At 35.0% G+C, this 15,731-nt stretch overlaps 1 protein-coding gene across 1 annotated transcript in view; it reads right to left on the reverse strand.

Annotated features, from left to right (window-relative positions):
- LOC107728267 (protein Jade-2-like) overlaps window positions 1-15,731 on the reverse strand; it is a 51,523-nt gene that overhangs the window by 24,870 nt on the left and 10,922 nt on the right. Inside the window, exons 2-7 of the mRNA XM_016538383.1 lie at window positions 13,415-13,478; window positions 10,340-10,425; window positions 9,516-9,673; window positions 7,776-7,948; window positions 5,941-6,075; window positions 498-673 (exon numbers count right to left, since the gene is read on the reverse strand). Of these exons, the coding sequence (XP_016393869.1) occupies window positions 498-673; window positions 5,941-6,075; window positions 7,776-7,948; window positions 9,516-9,673; window positions 10,340-10,425; window positions 13,415-13,478 (792 nt within the window). The remainder of the gene's footprint in view (window positions 1-497; window positions 674-5,940; window positions 6,076-7,775; window positions 7,949-9,515; window positions 9,674-10,339; window positions 10,426-13,414; window positions 13,479-15,731) is intronic.

Raw genomic sequence — 15,731 nt, forward strand, 5'->3', positions numbered from 1 at the left:
TCTTTGCGTGTGAGAAACACAGCACTCTCAGCAAAGCGACGGCGAGTCGTGCGCCTTCACACTAGAGTTTACGGTGCGTCAAATACAGGTGTGCTGCGCATCCATTGAGATGAACTGAAAAACATCACAGAGAGAAACTCTGAAGCGCTCAGTCAGAGTGAAAATATATCTGTGCTAAACTTACACTTAGCCTCCAACTCAGACACTGGCGAGCAAAATCTAAGAATTTATTAGCCAATGGCTAACGATAGACATCATTTAGTCGCCCAGAGTGAATATTTAGTCGCTACTCGCATTGTAGAGGGTTGTGAAGATGCTGTAAACATTAATATTATGATTTTCTGTAAAGCTGCCTTGGAATAATGCATATTGTAAAAAACGCTACACAAATAGATTTTGACTAGACTTTATGAAGTAGCCCATCCTTTCTTACTAAAAGCATTAAACTATTCTGCTCTTTAAATGAGTCGAGTGTTCAAAAGCAGCATGTCTCTCACCTGTATACATGTGCCTGTGTGTTCACGGCACAGGCCACAGGACAAGGCCCAGCGACTGGCTGGGATGTGGGATACTTTAGTAATAGGTTCCATCTTCTCAGGGCAGCCAATGCTCACCTTTGATGACATGGAAACAACACAAGTCAGAAAACACCCAGTTAACACATCGAAAAGTACTATAAGTGATCGGATTAGGGATGGCTGCAGGTGAGTCAACAAGTGAGTAAAGCTAAATTTCCTGATCTGGTTCTGAGGGCATAATGACAAAACATTCTTAAGAATACATTTTCTTAACTGATATTTTCTTCTTATTTTCTACTACCCACAAATGAATGCAATGGATCACTCCATCTTGAGACAGTCTCATTAAAAGTACCCATTCAAAAAAACATTAAATGCACATTAAAAATGCAACGCTGAGTGCTGAACACCCGTCAAGCTGGTCACAATGAAATAGTGTGCACACTTAATATGATTATTTTGGTAATCTGAAAAAAATTGAAGTGTTTTTCATAGAGCTCAGGGCTTGAATTTTGGCATGGGATTGTGGGTATTGCACATAATTCTACTCACTCCCGCAGGTTCCATGCTTATAATGTGGGATATTCATACTACAGAAAGTGGTAACACTTTAGTTTAGGGACCAATTCTCACTATTAACTAGTTGCTTATTATCATGCTTATTAGTAACATATTGGCTGTTTATTAGTACTTATAAAGCACATATTCTGCATGACCATATTCTACATCCCTAATCCGACCCAATACCTAAACTTAACAACTACCGTACTAACTATTAATAAGCAGCAAATTAGGAGTTTATTGAGGGAAAAGTCATAGTTAATGGTTTGTTAATAGCGAGAACTGGACCTTAAAATAAAGTGTGCCCAAATTGAGTTATGTTTCGCGCCTTATTGCGCATAAACGGCCAAATACATACAAAATTATGTCAAAATGCCCATCAACACAAATTCACGTAATCACAGTCGGTTTATATTAAACACAGTCGGTATAAAGGCTATTTTAAGTGAATGTAAACAGTTGAGAAGCAAAACGCACGTGTAACAGTACATTAGATCTGTGTGTGAGGTCTTAAAGAGACAGCAGCCTAAATAAACCTGCTGCTTCTGTGTCATAAATATTTATTTTTACAGTGAAGACTATCCAGTGTTACTTTACAGTTGAATAGATTATCCAATTTCTGTAGTACTTCTGTACCTGAATATTACAGCAAAGCAGTTAATTTCATTTGTATCTTGCTATAGTATTTGTTTGTGCTATTGCTTGTCATTAATTAGTTCTTTTTTTTATTACCGACTGTTTACTTTAGCTTTTTTAGTTAAAATAAATTAAATTCAGAGTTTGAAATCAAAGTTCCTTGCGCTGTGTGTAAGCTATTGTGCAAAAAAAATTGTTATTAAGTATAATTAAGTATATTCCTAACGATGTAAATATGAGTCAACACATAATTATAAACTGTAAGACTGAGTGATGAAACATTTAGGTTAGATGATCATTTAAAACGAGTCTTCAGCAAGAACCGCCATTCATTCAGTCAGATAACGCAGAAAAAATAAGATGTTCAAAAGAACATAGTTGAGAACTTCTAAAGAATATTTCAAGAATTGCACTTAGGAGCATTGTTATGAACTTCTTGGTATTTATCTTTTAATTTTCTTAAGGTGACTCGCAAGCTCTAAATTAAATAAAATTTGATTCGATTCCTAATTTCAGGTAAAAATATTTCAGTTATAACGAATGTTTAAATCAATACATTGTACATAATCATTTTTTACGTTGTATGTATATAAAGACTGTAAAAATGCTATGATAAAAACCTGTTAATTAGTTAACAGTACGTTCCCTTGCTATTTAAGGTGAAAAAATGTAATCTGATATTTAATGCAATTTTATTGCAAAGTCATCTTATAATTTACAATAATAAAAATATAAATCAATATGTTAAAGGTACAAAACAGATTTTAGAAATTTGCTAATTCAGCAGAAAAGGGTTGTTGGAGTCACTGGTGCGTGGGCTTTTTGTTTTACAGTTTTAAACACTGGCTCACTTTTTCCACATTTGCATATTTCTAAATATTTAACATGCAAAGCTTAAATCATGGTAAGGGAATCAATAACAAGTAAATAAAAACTAAATAAAAGTACAAAATAAACTTTAGTTAGTCTAGGGGTATGATTTACACACTGAATGGTGAGGTAATATTGTAGCAATTATTCAAAAAATAAATAAATAATATAAGTATAATTACTTAACATACTGAATTAGTATATTATCATTTAATAATACCCAGAATGGTCACACTTTAGTTTGAGGAGCAATTCTCACCATTAACTAACTATTAACTATGACTTTTGCCTCAGTAAACTCCTAATATGCTGCTTATTAATAGTTAGTAATGTAGTTGTTAAGTTTAGGTATGGTGTGGATTAAAGGAGACATATTATGCCCCTTTTTACAATATGTAATATAAGTCTCTGGTGTCCCCAAAATGTGTCTGTGAAGTTTCAGCTCAAAATACTCCACAGATCATTTATTATATAATTTTGGTGATCTAGAATATGGTCATGCAGAATAAAACATTAATATGTGCTTTATAAGTACTAATAAACAGCTAATATGTTAGTAATATGCATGCTAATAAGCAACTAATTAATAGCGAGAATTGGTCCTTAAAATAGTGCTACCCTACACTGTAAAAAATGCAACTGCATATTTTCCAATTTACGAAACATTTACGAAAAAAATGCTGTTTTATTGAAACTACATAAAAACCATTAGAAATACCCCAAATGTTGTCCCAACGCTACCCTACACTGTAAAAAATACAACTGCATATTTTCCAATTTACGAAAAAAATGCTGTTTTATTGAAACTACATAAAAACCATTAGAAATACCCCAAATGTTGTCCCAACTAATCAAACACAGTTGTCTGAACAAAGAATTTCATATTGCTGAAATGTTAAGGCTTTGTGAGAGTTCCCAGCATGCATTGCAGGCAGCATAAATAAATTATGCAGTTACTGTTATAGGATTATTGTTTTGCTGTTTGCTGACTTCATTTAAACTTTTTTGTTGTGGTTTTGTCTAGGGTTGCAAAAAGGTGGAAATTTTCCAGTAAATTTCGGAAATACTCCAGAAACTATTTTTTTTGGAATATTCCAGGGATTTTTGGAAAGTTTACGAAAATTTACCGGAAATTTTCCACCCCTTTGCAACCCTAGTTTTGTCATTATTGTTAGTTATTTGTTGTGCTGTGATGTAAAGAGCTCAACACTCAGACCAAGTTATCCAACATTTCCCAGTTTGTCATTTGTAAATAAACATTAAAATGATAACGTGGTGACTTTTTACACATTTTTTTTTTCATTTAGGAAACAGAAAAAAATGTATTACCTCAACAACAGTCATTGTTGCTTCAGTTGCTGTGACAAACATTTTTCAATCAGCATTGCATGAACAAATAAATTTATGTTGGCTAAACAAAGTATCTTTCCTGAAAAGAACTAAAAAACTATTGTTGAGACGACTCAAATGTCTTACTGCACCTTTTTTTTTTTTTTACAGTGCAAGAATAAATGTAAATTATTACTGAATAAATGTAGTTGCATCGGGTTCCATTGTATTTTGTGATTTCACTGGTTTAATCTGAAGATGTAAGATGCACAATGAGCGCCACTTTCAAATCTGAGCTGCATGGCGAGTCTCACGAAGCTTGTCAAGGACTTGTTTGGCATTGTGACACAAACACATACTGTACAGTATTTCGCCCTAAAGTGTTGGAGGTGAAATCGAAGGGAACGGGGCGGTGTAGCACTGAATTCACAGCGTCTGGAAGACGTCGCTCAGCAGCAGCTCGTGTGCTCGGCTCAGTTTATTCATCAGATTTCTGTGAGCCTTTTCACTCGCTTTTGTGGCTCTCTACATCCCTGTCATTCTGCCATTGTTACCGCCTCACTCTTCAGCTTCTGTAAGCGTTATTGAAATACCCATTTTGACCAGGCTTTTCAAAATTCCCTCTTTGAATCCTTCTCATCCCGTCACTTCTGCTTTTGTCCTCCTTTGACTGAAACATTCAGCATCCTTCTGCACGTGAAACAGGGCGCTCCTTTACAAAAACATCTTGCCCTCCACCTGACCGAACAAGTTCAAATTTCCGGCTGAAAAGCTTTCCTTTTAATCACGCGACGAGACATAAAGAGAGCAGAGGAAATATTTCAATTAGAATTCATCCATTATTGCATGCTAATTACAAGTTTCCTCCGTCAAACATAAAAGAATTTTTAAAAAGTAATTTTCAGTTTATATTTCAAAATTCTGACTTTTTTCCTCACAATTCCGAGGTTATAGCATACAATTCTGATAAGAAAAATCAACGCGTCATTCTCTCTCTTTTCCCCTCGGCTCAGAATCATGAGTTTATATCCCACACTTTTAGCTTTTTTTTCTCTCAGAATTGACAACTAGCAATTGTTGAGTCAAACTGAATTATAAAGTCCGAACTAGGAGATATAAACTTGCATTTGCAGGAAAAAAGTCAGAATTGTGAGATAAAATAGGTAAATGTTATAGCTTTAAATAGTAGTCCATTTCATACCGTAACTGTAGGGCTAATACAATATGTCCCCTATGAACTGCATATGTGAATATTATGTAGACCTATTGTTTAAATTTGTTTTAGTTTGTTTTAGTTTATCAGTTTAAACATCTGCGTTTAGCTTCAAATGGCGTCTTTGACGACAGTATTATATAAAAATAATTTGCATTCTGATTCTGACATCCAAAGGCACAATACATTTTTTCTCTTATTCCATCGATTTTTCCCGTTTCCACTTGTTCCCAGTGTTTTTCTGCAAGTGACATAACTGTGTACTCCAAATTGGTCTATACCTCTGTTTGCCTAGTTAATATAAAAAAAAAAAGGTATTTTTTTATTTGGGCTAGTTAAATTAATTTTCGGGCTACCAAAATCTGAAGAGTACCTGCCCGAAGGGCTACCAGGGATTTAGAAATTTTGCGAGCCCTGATATATATTTATAATCCAAAATGGAAAAACGCAGAAAATACAGAGATACTGTATATCGCAATTCAGCAAAAAAAAAAAAAAAAATTTCTGATTCTAATTGTCTGACATTCAAACAGTTTTAGGGAAAAATATTAGGAAAATTAGAAAAAGCAAATTGCAAGCGAGAGTCTGTAATCATGCTGTCCATAGTCGACAGCACAAACATGCACACCGTCCTTTTAAACGTGTGTCTCATCACACATTAGAGCAGGTGCATGCGTCTCAAACGCAAGCTATTAACAGCCAGCGTTTACATTATATATATATGATTACAACTGAATGATTTCACATGCACGCTGCCTTTTCATGTTAAACTTTGTAAAGAATGAGCCAAAATGTAGCAGTTTTTGCTCATACTTGAATCCTGGATTTCGTCGTATTCGATACCCAGACCCTCCTCGGTCTCGATGGCCTGCTGCATGTTCTGCTGACACCTGTTCTCCAGCTCCACAACAACCTGCTCCATGGTGAGTTCGTCCAGCTCTGGAAGTGCTGCGACACGCAAAAGAAACCGCCTTGTGTTTATGGGTTTCTGCCACATTAGTAGGGCCCTATGATATCCGCGATGTGGAAAACAAACACACAAATAAAACTCTTCACGGCAACCCGTCAAAATAAAAGTTCAGTTTAACTTGAAGAAATTGTGACAAAATATTAGCGCTGTCAAACAATTAATCGCATCCAAAATAAAAGTTTTAGTTTACATTTCTCCAGTGACTGTTCAAATGTATTTGAAGTCTGAAATCATTCATTCAAGAGATTCGTTCAAAAAATCTTCATTCATTTATTTCAAATTATTTTTTAAATAATGAATTCATTTGAATTTATAAGGATTTTTAAATAGACTCATTTATAACATTTTAGACATTTATAAATAGACTCATTTATAATATTAAATAAAACATTTTGTCGGAACCTCAAGTAAATTAGACTACATATTATTTTGTTTGGTTGTCTAATGTTTTGTTTTCAGAATCGTGGGAGAACCGTGATCTCCATTCAAAAAATAAATTATCCAGAGTCATAACTAAAAAAATACATTATATATCTGGCATCTAACTAATGCTATTAGTACTGTTTCTACAAGGATTTGGTACAATTACAATGCATTATAATGCCGCTTCTCATCCAGTGTGCGAATTCTGCAAACAACCCCCTTCTAGAACCAATTCCCCCGCCTAATAAAATCATTATTAAAACGTTATTTTTATGGAATAATCACACAAATGTTCTTCCATGTTTTAATTAATTTTAACAGTAAACCTCTGCTGTGCAGCACTTTGTTTGACAAAAAAATTAAAGGGTTTGTTTAATTTAATTACATTTTGTTTAATTGAATTTTGTTTGCCATCATTTGATTGCTAGAAAAATAAAAAAAACACAAAAAAATTCTAAGGAAAAAAAGGGTTTTATTAAAATTTAAACCATTTAAATGGCAGAATAAAATTGAAATGGAAAACACAGAATTTGGTTAAAAAAAAAATTTAACAGAATTTGAGAGAAAATAAAATGTATTTCATAGGCCCATAAAAATGTGATTTTTGTTCAACTTTTAATAAACGACTGTTAACTTGTATAAGTTTTATGATTTAAATTAATTAGACATGCTTTTTAAATCATTACATTTTAATTAACCATTAAAAATTAAAATAAAAAAAATGGAATCCAGAAAAATTAAAATGGAAAAAAAAGAAGAAAATAAATTTGGAAAAAAACTAAAAAAGGATTTTATAGGGCCCTACTTTAGCACAGCGAAGATGAAAAAGAGAAGATGGATGAAATCGTGACATATCATAGTCCAGACTTGAACCTGTGAACTTCTGCTCAAACATGATAGAAATTACAACTAAATCAGGGCTTTATGCTTATTTATTTCTCAAGGAGCACATGCCCTTCTAAGTTTAAAAAAAATTAAAAGTATATCTCACAATTCTGATTTTATTTCTGGCAATTGCGAGTTTATATCCCGCAATTCAGAATTGCGAGAAAAAAAGTTTTCTCTTACTTTTTTTATTTTTTATTCCATATGTTACCACTTCTAAAAACAGAAAACGCAAAAATAAAAACTAATTTTAAATATTAATAAAAACTATAACAGTATCTCAATGATTACTCAATGATATCTCTTTTATTGGCCTGTTTACAATAACAACCTCAAGAGAAACATGATTCAGATAGTTGATAAATCTTACCTAGCTGTCTGAATTCAGTATTAACCAGTTCAAGCCAGGTCACATCCAGATCATCCAGATCGTAAGAGCTCAACGGCTCAGGGAGACCATGTGACTCTCCGAAGCCAAACTCTGACTGGCCCCTGGTTTGGATCGGTGAAAAGAATGGGATTCGATTGACCTCCGGAAGCATCCTGGGAAAAAATTAAAAGTATATCTCACAATTCTGATTTTATTTCTGGCAATTGCGAATTTATATCCCGCAATTCAGAATTGCGAGAAAAAAAGTTTTTCTCTTACTTCTTTATTTTTTATTCCATATGTTACCACTTCTAAAAACAGAAAATGCTAAAATAAAAACTAATTTTAAATAATAAAAACTATAATAGTATCTCAATGATTACTCAATGATATCTCTTTTATTGGCCTGTTTACAATAACAACCTCAAGAGAAACATGATTCAGATAGTTGATAAATCTTACCTAGCTGTCTGAATTCAGTATTAACCAGTTAAAGCCAGGTCACATCCAGATCATCCAGATCGTAAGAGCTCAACGGCTCAGGGAGACCATGTGACTCTCCGAAGCCAAACTCTGACTGGCCCCTGGTTTGGATCGGTGAAAAGAATGGGATTCGATTGACCTCCGGAAGCATCCTGGGAAAAAATAGCACGCTTGAATGACCACAAAACTCATGCATCAAGTATTCAAAGGAATGTTTCAGCTTCAAGTGAAGCTCAACGGACAGGATTTGTCACATAATATACTTGATCTTTGATGCTGAGTGAAATACTGAGAGATCCAGATGTGAATGTGGCGAGTTTAAACGAGTTTAACAATAACAACACATTAATATGGATCGTGCACTGAGAAATGTAATTTTCCTTCAACTTTAGACATATAAGAGAGCATATGTATCTTGAGCAGCTGTTCTTGTACAATAGGGGTGTTTCATTCTAGTTAGGTATTTTAGTTCAAATGTTTATTTATTAATTAATTTATTTTTTTAAGTTAAGGCAATCGGTTCAAGTATTTGTTAGCAAATATGACCCTGGAGCACAAAAGCAGTGTTAAGTCGCTGGGGTATATTTGTAGCAATAGCCAACAATACATTGTATGGGTCAAAATTATAGATTTTTCTTTTATGCCAAAAATCATTAGGATATAAAGTAAAGATCATGTTCCATGAAGATATTATGTAAATTTCCTACCGTAAATATATCAAAACTTAATTTTTGATTAGTAATATGCATTGCTAAGAACTTCATTTGAACAACTTTAAAGATGATTTTCTCAATATTTAGATTTTTTTGCACGCTCAGATTCCAGATTTTCAAATAGTTGTATCTCAGCCAAATATTGTCCGATCCTAACAAACCATACATCAATGGAAAGCTTATTTATTCAGCTTATTTATATATCATGTATAAATCTCCATTTCGACCCTTATGACAGGTTTTGTGGTCCAGGGTCACAAATAGTAAAGAATTCCTAATATTTCTAATACCACATTAAGAATACCTCTCCCCCACCGAATACAGAATCGAAACCGTGACCCCAAAACCACAATACGTACCGTGAGAAACTTGAACCGTTACACCCCTATTGTCCAAGCAAGAGTTGCTCACGTCACAGAGACATATTATGGTGCAACACTGCATGCAAATTCATTCTGACATCGGAAAAAGGCATTTTTTCTCAATGCATTTCTATTTGGGAAACACGTAACACATAAATCAAGAGCAAGCCTGTGACTCTCACCGAACTACAGGCTCGGGAATCGGTTCCACATTGGCTGGCACCTGAACACCCTTCTCCCATTCCTGCCTCCAGGGGTCGGAGAGGAAATAAAACTCCTCTGGGCTCAGTTGTGCCGAATCAGGCAACTTCATGGCTGTAATAAAATCGGTCCGAAACACCTGAAAGAACAGAACATTGGCAGCATTCAACATGAAAAAGCCCTTCTCACCTTGGTGACATTTTCACTGGCGCAGAGGCATGAACGCAAGAGTTTGCTATGTCTTAGAAAGCAATTTTTGTGCCAAAATGCAAAAACACTCAAAATATGTATGAACACACAGTATGAAACATTAAGATCTCATCACAGAAGACCAACAAACAACTGCTTTTAAAAGTTAAATTGTAAAATGTTTAAATTTTTTCAAGTGGGTGACTTACCAAGAAAAAACATAGGGTGTTATGTGAGTTTATCCAGCGTTTTGTGAAAAGTGCAGTCCAAATGTGGTTTTAAATCAGACACATATTTAATATCTAGACATCTGACCTACAGCTAAACACATATATCCGATTCCTATTGGAAGCCCAAGCCACTACAAGGTGAAGGAGACACATTTACCAACAAGGATAAGTTTCCTTAATGTTGTATTAAATCAGCAAATTTCAACCTTCCATATTATTGACTCTCAGGTATATTTTACCAGCATTATTTTTTTCCTTGAGAAAATTTGCCATGTCCTGTACCTGATATATTTCCAAAATAATCGAATCGCAAGCTTGTGAAGGATAATGGAATCGAATGGTGAAATCTGTGTCCAAACGCAGCCCTATGAAACAGTATTTCTCACCTCAGACGGTTTCTTCTGCTCATGGCGTACCCATGTGCTGCTGGTCCCTGTGTTCTTTGAAGACCGTGACCAGGTGGTCACATGACCTGCAAGAGATTGAAGGCTCATAAGCTATGTTTCCATCCAAAGATGCGAATTTAACTTATGTGCAAAACTGGAATATTGCATAAAGCATATGCGAATAAAGCATCGTTTCCATCCAACCAGTCAAAGAGAACAAAATCGTCACTTCCTGATAAACTGCCACTAAATATCTAGGAGAAGCCACTGAATATAATAATTTTCATATGTAATAATTTACTTGCGCTACAGAGAGAGCAGACGTAATGCGGTCATTGCTTTTAGAGGTGGATGCTGCTGTTTGGGAACGCAGTCGTGTGAGACAGTAATTATACAGAAATACTTTGACGACAGACTTTGCTCAGGCATTTCAGAACGACCAAAACAACATATAGATGCTGTGAACAAGATCTGTCCGCTGCTAGTCAAGTTATCCCATCTCATAGCGCAATGTCACATGACTTTTTCAATGCGCATGGTGCAATTTATTCGTTGTGTTTCCATCGTAGTTTATGCACATTTTTTCTTATCGGATAAAAAGTTTATCCTACTCAGTTGTGTGCATAAGTTTGTGTGCATCTTGGCGTTCCCATCCAGCGTTTTTTTATGCGATAATCCAAAATGCGCATAAAAATAGGTGGATGGAAACATAGCTATAGGTGAACTTTTACTCGTCCTCATGCTCTTCCAAACCTGTATGACTTTAGTTATGGGTCTGGAATGGAAGCAAACGATGTGGGCAAAATTTGGGGGTGGAAAAAAAATGAATAAACTTTAGACAATCCTAAATAAACATCTGATAGTATAATCGACTTTATGCACGGTTGCTTCCTGGTTTTAGATAAGCCAGCTCAGTCATTTACGGTCAACTGTTAAAATCAACTGTGCTATCAGGGGAGCGCCCTTCGCTCGGTTTCTCTACATAATCCAGTCACAGTTTGAAGAAAAGTTTTGTTTGTCTAAGAGGACCAAGCGTCTATGTATACAGTTTCAGGAATGACAAACGATCTGCTAAATTGTTCTGCGAGTCATTGCTATTATTGACTGATAACTGTAGCAACGGACGGAAAGAACCACCAGACAAACCGATGTCAAAATCGAACTGTGCATTAAGTGATGCAAAATAAATTAACAAAACTACAGCAGCAACAAGTCTGCTGGCTGAATATATTTAGCAGCTTCTACAAGTAAAGATAAAACTTTTTTTTAATTAAATCTTTAAAATATTTCAAAATAATTCATGCATTATTATTTAATTGTTATGCCATTGATAATTAGCTTATTTAATCTGTAGTTAACTAGTTAAGTATTTAAATAATTAACCCTATCTAGGCTGTTGGTGTCTGGGCTTATTTATTTATTTATTTATTTTTAAATGACGTGAGACTTTGTGACTTCCTGCTCTTGCTATACTTTATACTTCAGTACAGTAAAAGTACAAAAATTTGTTATAATAGTCAGTTTATGATTGTCTTTATTTCTTGATTCTTGTTTAGATTGGTACTATTGCCTTTCACTCGACCCTTGAACTACCACTGTATGACTGTATGATGGATTGTATGAAGGATGACTGTATATACTGCCATGAGACACCTGTACCACGGTTTTGTTATTGTAAAACTATTAAAAAAAAATTTTAAATTTTTTTTTTTAATTATAGTCAGTTTATAATAAATCCAAAAGCAAGACGTGAAAAAACAAGTGAGTTGAAATAGCAGCTGAGCTAATGAGTGATCCTCTGCTGCCATCTACTGGTTATAATGCTAATTTCATGTCATTTTCATCTTAAAAGTCTTTGTTTTACGCCAGGAGACACATTTTTGGCACATTTTTTCATGTCATCTTCATTAATCAAAAGTGAATTTCACTGCACAGCTGCAGTTGAGAAATAATAAATGCATTAAAATATTATAAGTGTTTTAAAAATGTGTTCATGACTATGAAGGCAAGTTATTGATTATCAAGAATACCATTATGATGTCGTTTACGAGAGATAACGTTCGCCTAAACAGTTACGATAGTGTTTAGTTAGTTGTCAGCATTTAAATGTACAATTACATATCTAGGTGCTCTCCTGGGATTACCAGGCTCAGCATATAAAATTAAATGTCGTTAAATAACATGAAACTGTATGTTAATGCCACTAACATTATTTACGGTGTTGCAATTGTTTTGTTTCTCAGTTTCTGAACAGAACGAGGCAGGAGAGGTTTCTGTGAGCATCTCAAGAGTCTCTACCTATATACACCACAACACCAAAGTTTAAAAATTAAGATTTAATTTAAACAGGTATTTTTGACCTATAATTCAGTGAAGCTCATTAAAATGTATTGTGTGTGTATTGTGTGTCAGTTTGCACAGAATTGTAAGCTGTTGATTAATTGTTGCATTAACCCTATAAAGCCTACTGTCTCATATTTGATAAGCACATCTCAAAGGCCTCTAAAATGATCAAAACTCTGCTAATAAACCTGTTGCACACAATCTACTACATGCCTTCTGGTTGAGTTTCATGCTTTTTCCATATAACTGTGCAAAAGTCCACCTGCTTCAAGTTTTATCAAGTAAACATAAGAATATCTCCGTTAGTAATTTTTGAAGATGAACACTTACTAGACTAAATAAACCCAGGTTTATTTGATTCTCCATAAATCACTTTTTAGAAAAATCAGTGAGTCTCAAATATGATCACCAGGGTTTTGAGGAATGTTTATTTGTTCATCTGTCAATCATCATTTGATTGCAATGCATTATGTTTTGATCTTAAAACTAAGCATTAAATATCATCTTACTAAGACATATTATTGGCAGATACATAGTGACAGATGATATTTATATGCATTTTATGTAAGTATCTGCAATACTGTTATAGAGATCTCATTTCATGTTCTTGTCCATATTTCCGTGAGAATGAGCTCCATATTCTCACTGTTTACTACTTTTTTTAGACTTCATCTTGATCTAAAAAGATTTTATCCAGTGGTGAGAAGCCGTGTGTCTGTGTTTATCACTCACTGTCGGTGGTGTCAGAGTCGTTGCTGCTGGTGGAGTATTTCCTCCTCTTCATCTCACTCTCCATCTGTCGGCAAAGAAGGGATGAACAATTAGCAGACTCTGAAAAGATGGCAGAAACGCATGCAGAAAGCACAGTGTGAAAGTAAGTGTGCTGGTGGAAATGTGTCAAAGACGGTAGAGGAAACACTTCATGTGGCCATAAAACGGGGCTTTTCCCTTTTATGCGGGTCTCTTCCTGTCGCCTCTCAACCCAATCTACACTTTACACGAGAGTGAAAACCCCATTCGACGATGCTGCTGACGGATCCGCTGCCTTCACTCCACATCGGGGTGATTTGGGGAAATAATCTAACTGCAATATTCCTGATAAATATTGTGATTCAAATTTTAAAAAAGTTTGCCATGCTTGTTTGTAGGCATGTATCAGTACGGAAAAAAAACTATCGCGATTTCTTTGATCAATTTTGCGATTTCAATTTTAATCACGATTTTGACAAACACAGACATACTTTACAGTCATTAATGCATTCAGTGTGAATTTGAAACATATTTCCAAAAGAAAACCAATTAGAGCTTTATCAAAAAGCTGTAACGTGTCTCTAGAACAGACATAAGGCAAAATAATCACTAAGTAAAGGTGTAACAAAATATCTCTAGAATAGACATATGGCAGAAAAAAAAAATCCCGTGCCCAGGGATTTTTTTGTTTTTGCCATGCATTGGTCATAGAGCTCTTTGTGGCGTTGCCTCAGATGTTGAACTAGATGTGTTGCGCCAAGTTCACACGTACTCCGTCTGCAGTGCATATACAGTATGTGTATGCGGTGCAGAAGCAGCACGGACTCATTTTGCTTTCGCACAGGACGCGTTTGCAGTCCGCTCCTGATCCGCGGCTGTTTACCACAAACACAACATTTATCCTATACTTTGAAAGCTGTTCGGACACGGCTGTGCTCGAGACGGAACGGAACGCGGAAAGTGAAGTATACCCGGGCCTATAGATTCCGTGCGGAAACGATCGCAGCACTGCTGCAGACGCACCGGCTACATACATATAGCCATATTGATACATGGAAGTCAATGTCTACTAACTGTTTGGTTACCAACATTCTTCAGAAAATCTTGAGGGTGAGGAAATTAAGACAGAATTTTTATTTTTGGATGAACTATCCCTTTAAGAGCTGCAGATGACACTGTTATTTTAACAACAGTGGCAGAAACACAGTGAGCAGCGAAATAGATTGATACATTCGCTAAAAACACCACCGAAAGCGAGAATGCAGAAATACAATAATATTTATCTGTCATACATATATGAATCTGACCGTTCAAATAGACCAAGGTTTGTGACAAGACTTTTTTTTTCATCTACATTTAGCATTATTAATCAGTTCAGAGCATAATTTCAGAATAAACAATGTTATAACTGGGGAAATTATTTGTAGATAGCAAGGACAGACAACTACAACTTAGCAACGTATCAACTGCATGTGCTTTACAGTCTTACCCGTTTAAACATTCAAGCGCAAGAAGACGTGAAAGAAAACTCAATACAGTCCTCGCACACTCTGAGAGACTGTTTTCTGTGTGCTCACACCCAAAGCACGCGCACGTAAAAACGCCTCTGAAACTACAGAAATTAGTTGTTTTGCGTCTTATTGCGCATAAATGGCCAAATACATACAATGCCTGTCAACACAAATTTACGTAAACACAGTCAGTTTATATTAAACACTAGGGCTGGGCAAAAAAAAATCGATTTTTCGATTAATAGTTTTTTTTAAATGACATCGATTCGATATCGATTCTCAAAAGCCGCAAATCGATCTTTTCCGGGATTTATTTCAGCACATTTAAAACAAGATCTGATTAACGTGAATCTTATCATTAGTCTTCTCCACTAGATGTCACCCTTATTTACCTTGCACGATGTTACAACAGAAAGCCTGTCATTCATTCAGCGCTTATCATGGCCATACGCATGATTCGCAAAACTATATTCACTGAATGTAATTTTTTACAAAATCGAGAATCGAATCGAATCGAGAGCTTGCGAATCGAAATCGACTCGAATCGGGACATCTGAATCGATACCCAGCCCTATTAAACACAGTCGGTATAAAGGCTATTAAGTGAATGTAAACAGTTGAGAAGCAAAATGCACGTGTAACAGTTTATTAGATCTGTGCATGAGGTCTTAAAGAGACAGCAGCCTAATAGGGCTGTCAAAAAAAATCGAATGTAAAATATTAGTCAAATTTAAAATAAAAATCCACATTCGAATGCAAAAACGTTGCATTCGAATTTTAGGTGTGCG

Source organism: Sinocyclocheilus rhinocerous, unplaced genomic scaffold (assembly GCF_001515625.1).
Source record: "Sinocyclocheilus rhinocerous isolate Xijiao unplaced genomic scaffold, SAMN03320098_v1.1 scaffold217, whole genome shotgun sequence".
In the NCBI taxonomy this organism is placed as follows: Eukaryota; Metazoa; Chordata; class Actinopteri; order Cypriniformes; family Cyprinidae; genus Sinocyclocheilus; species Sinocyclocheilus rhinocerous.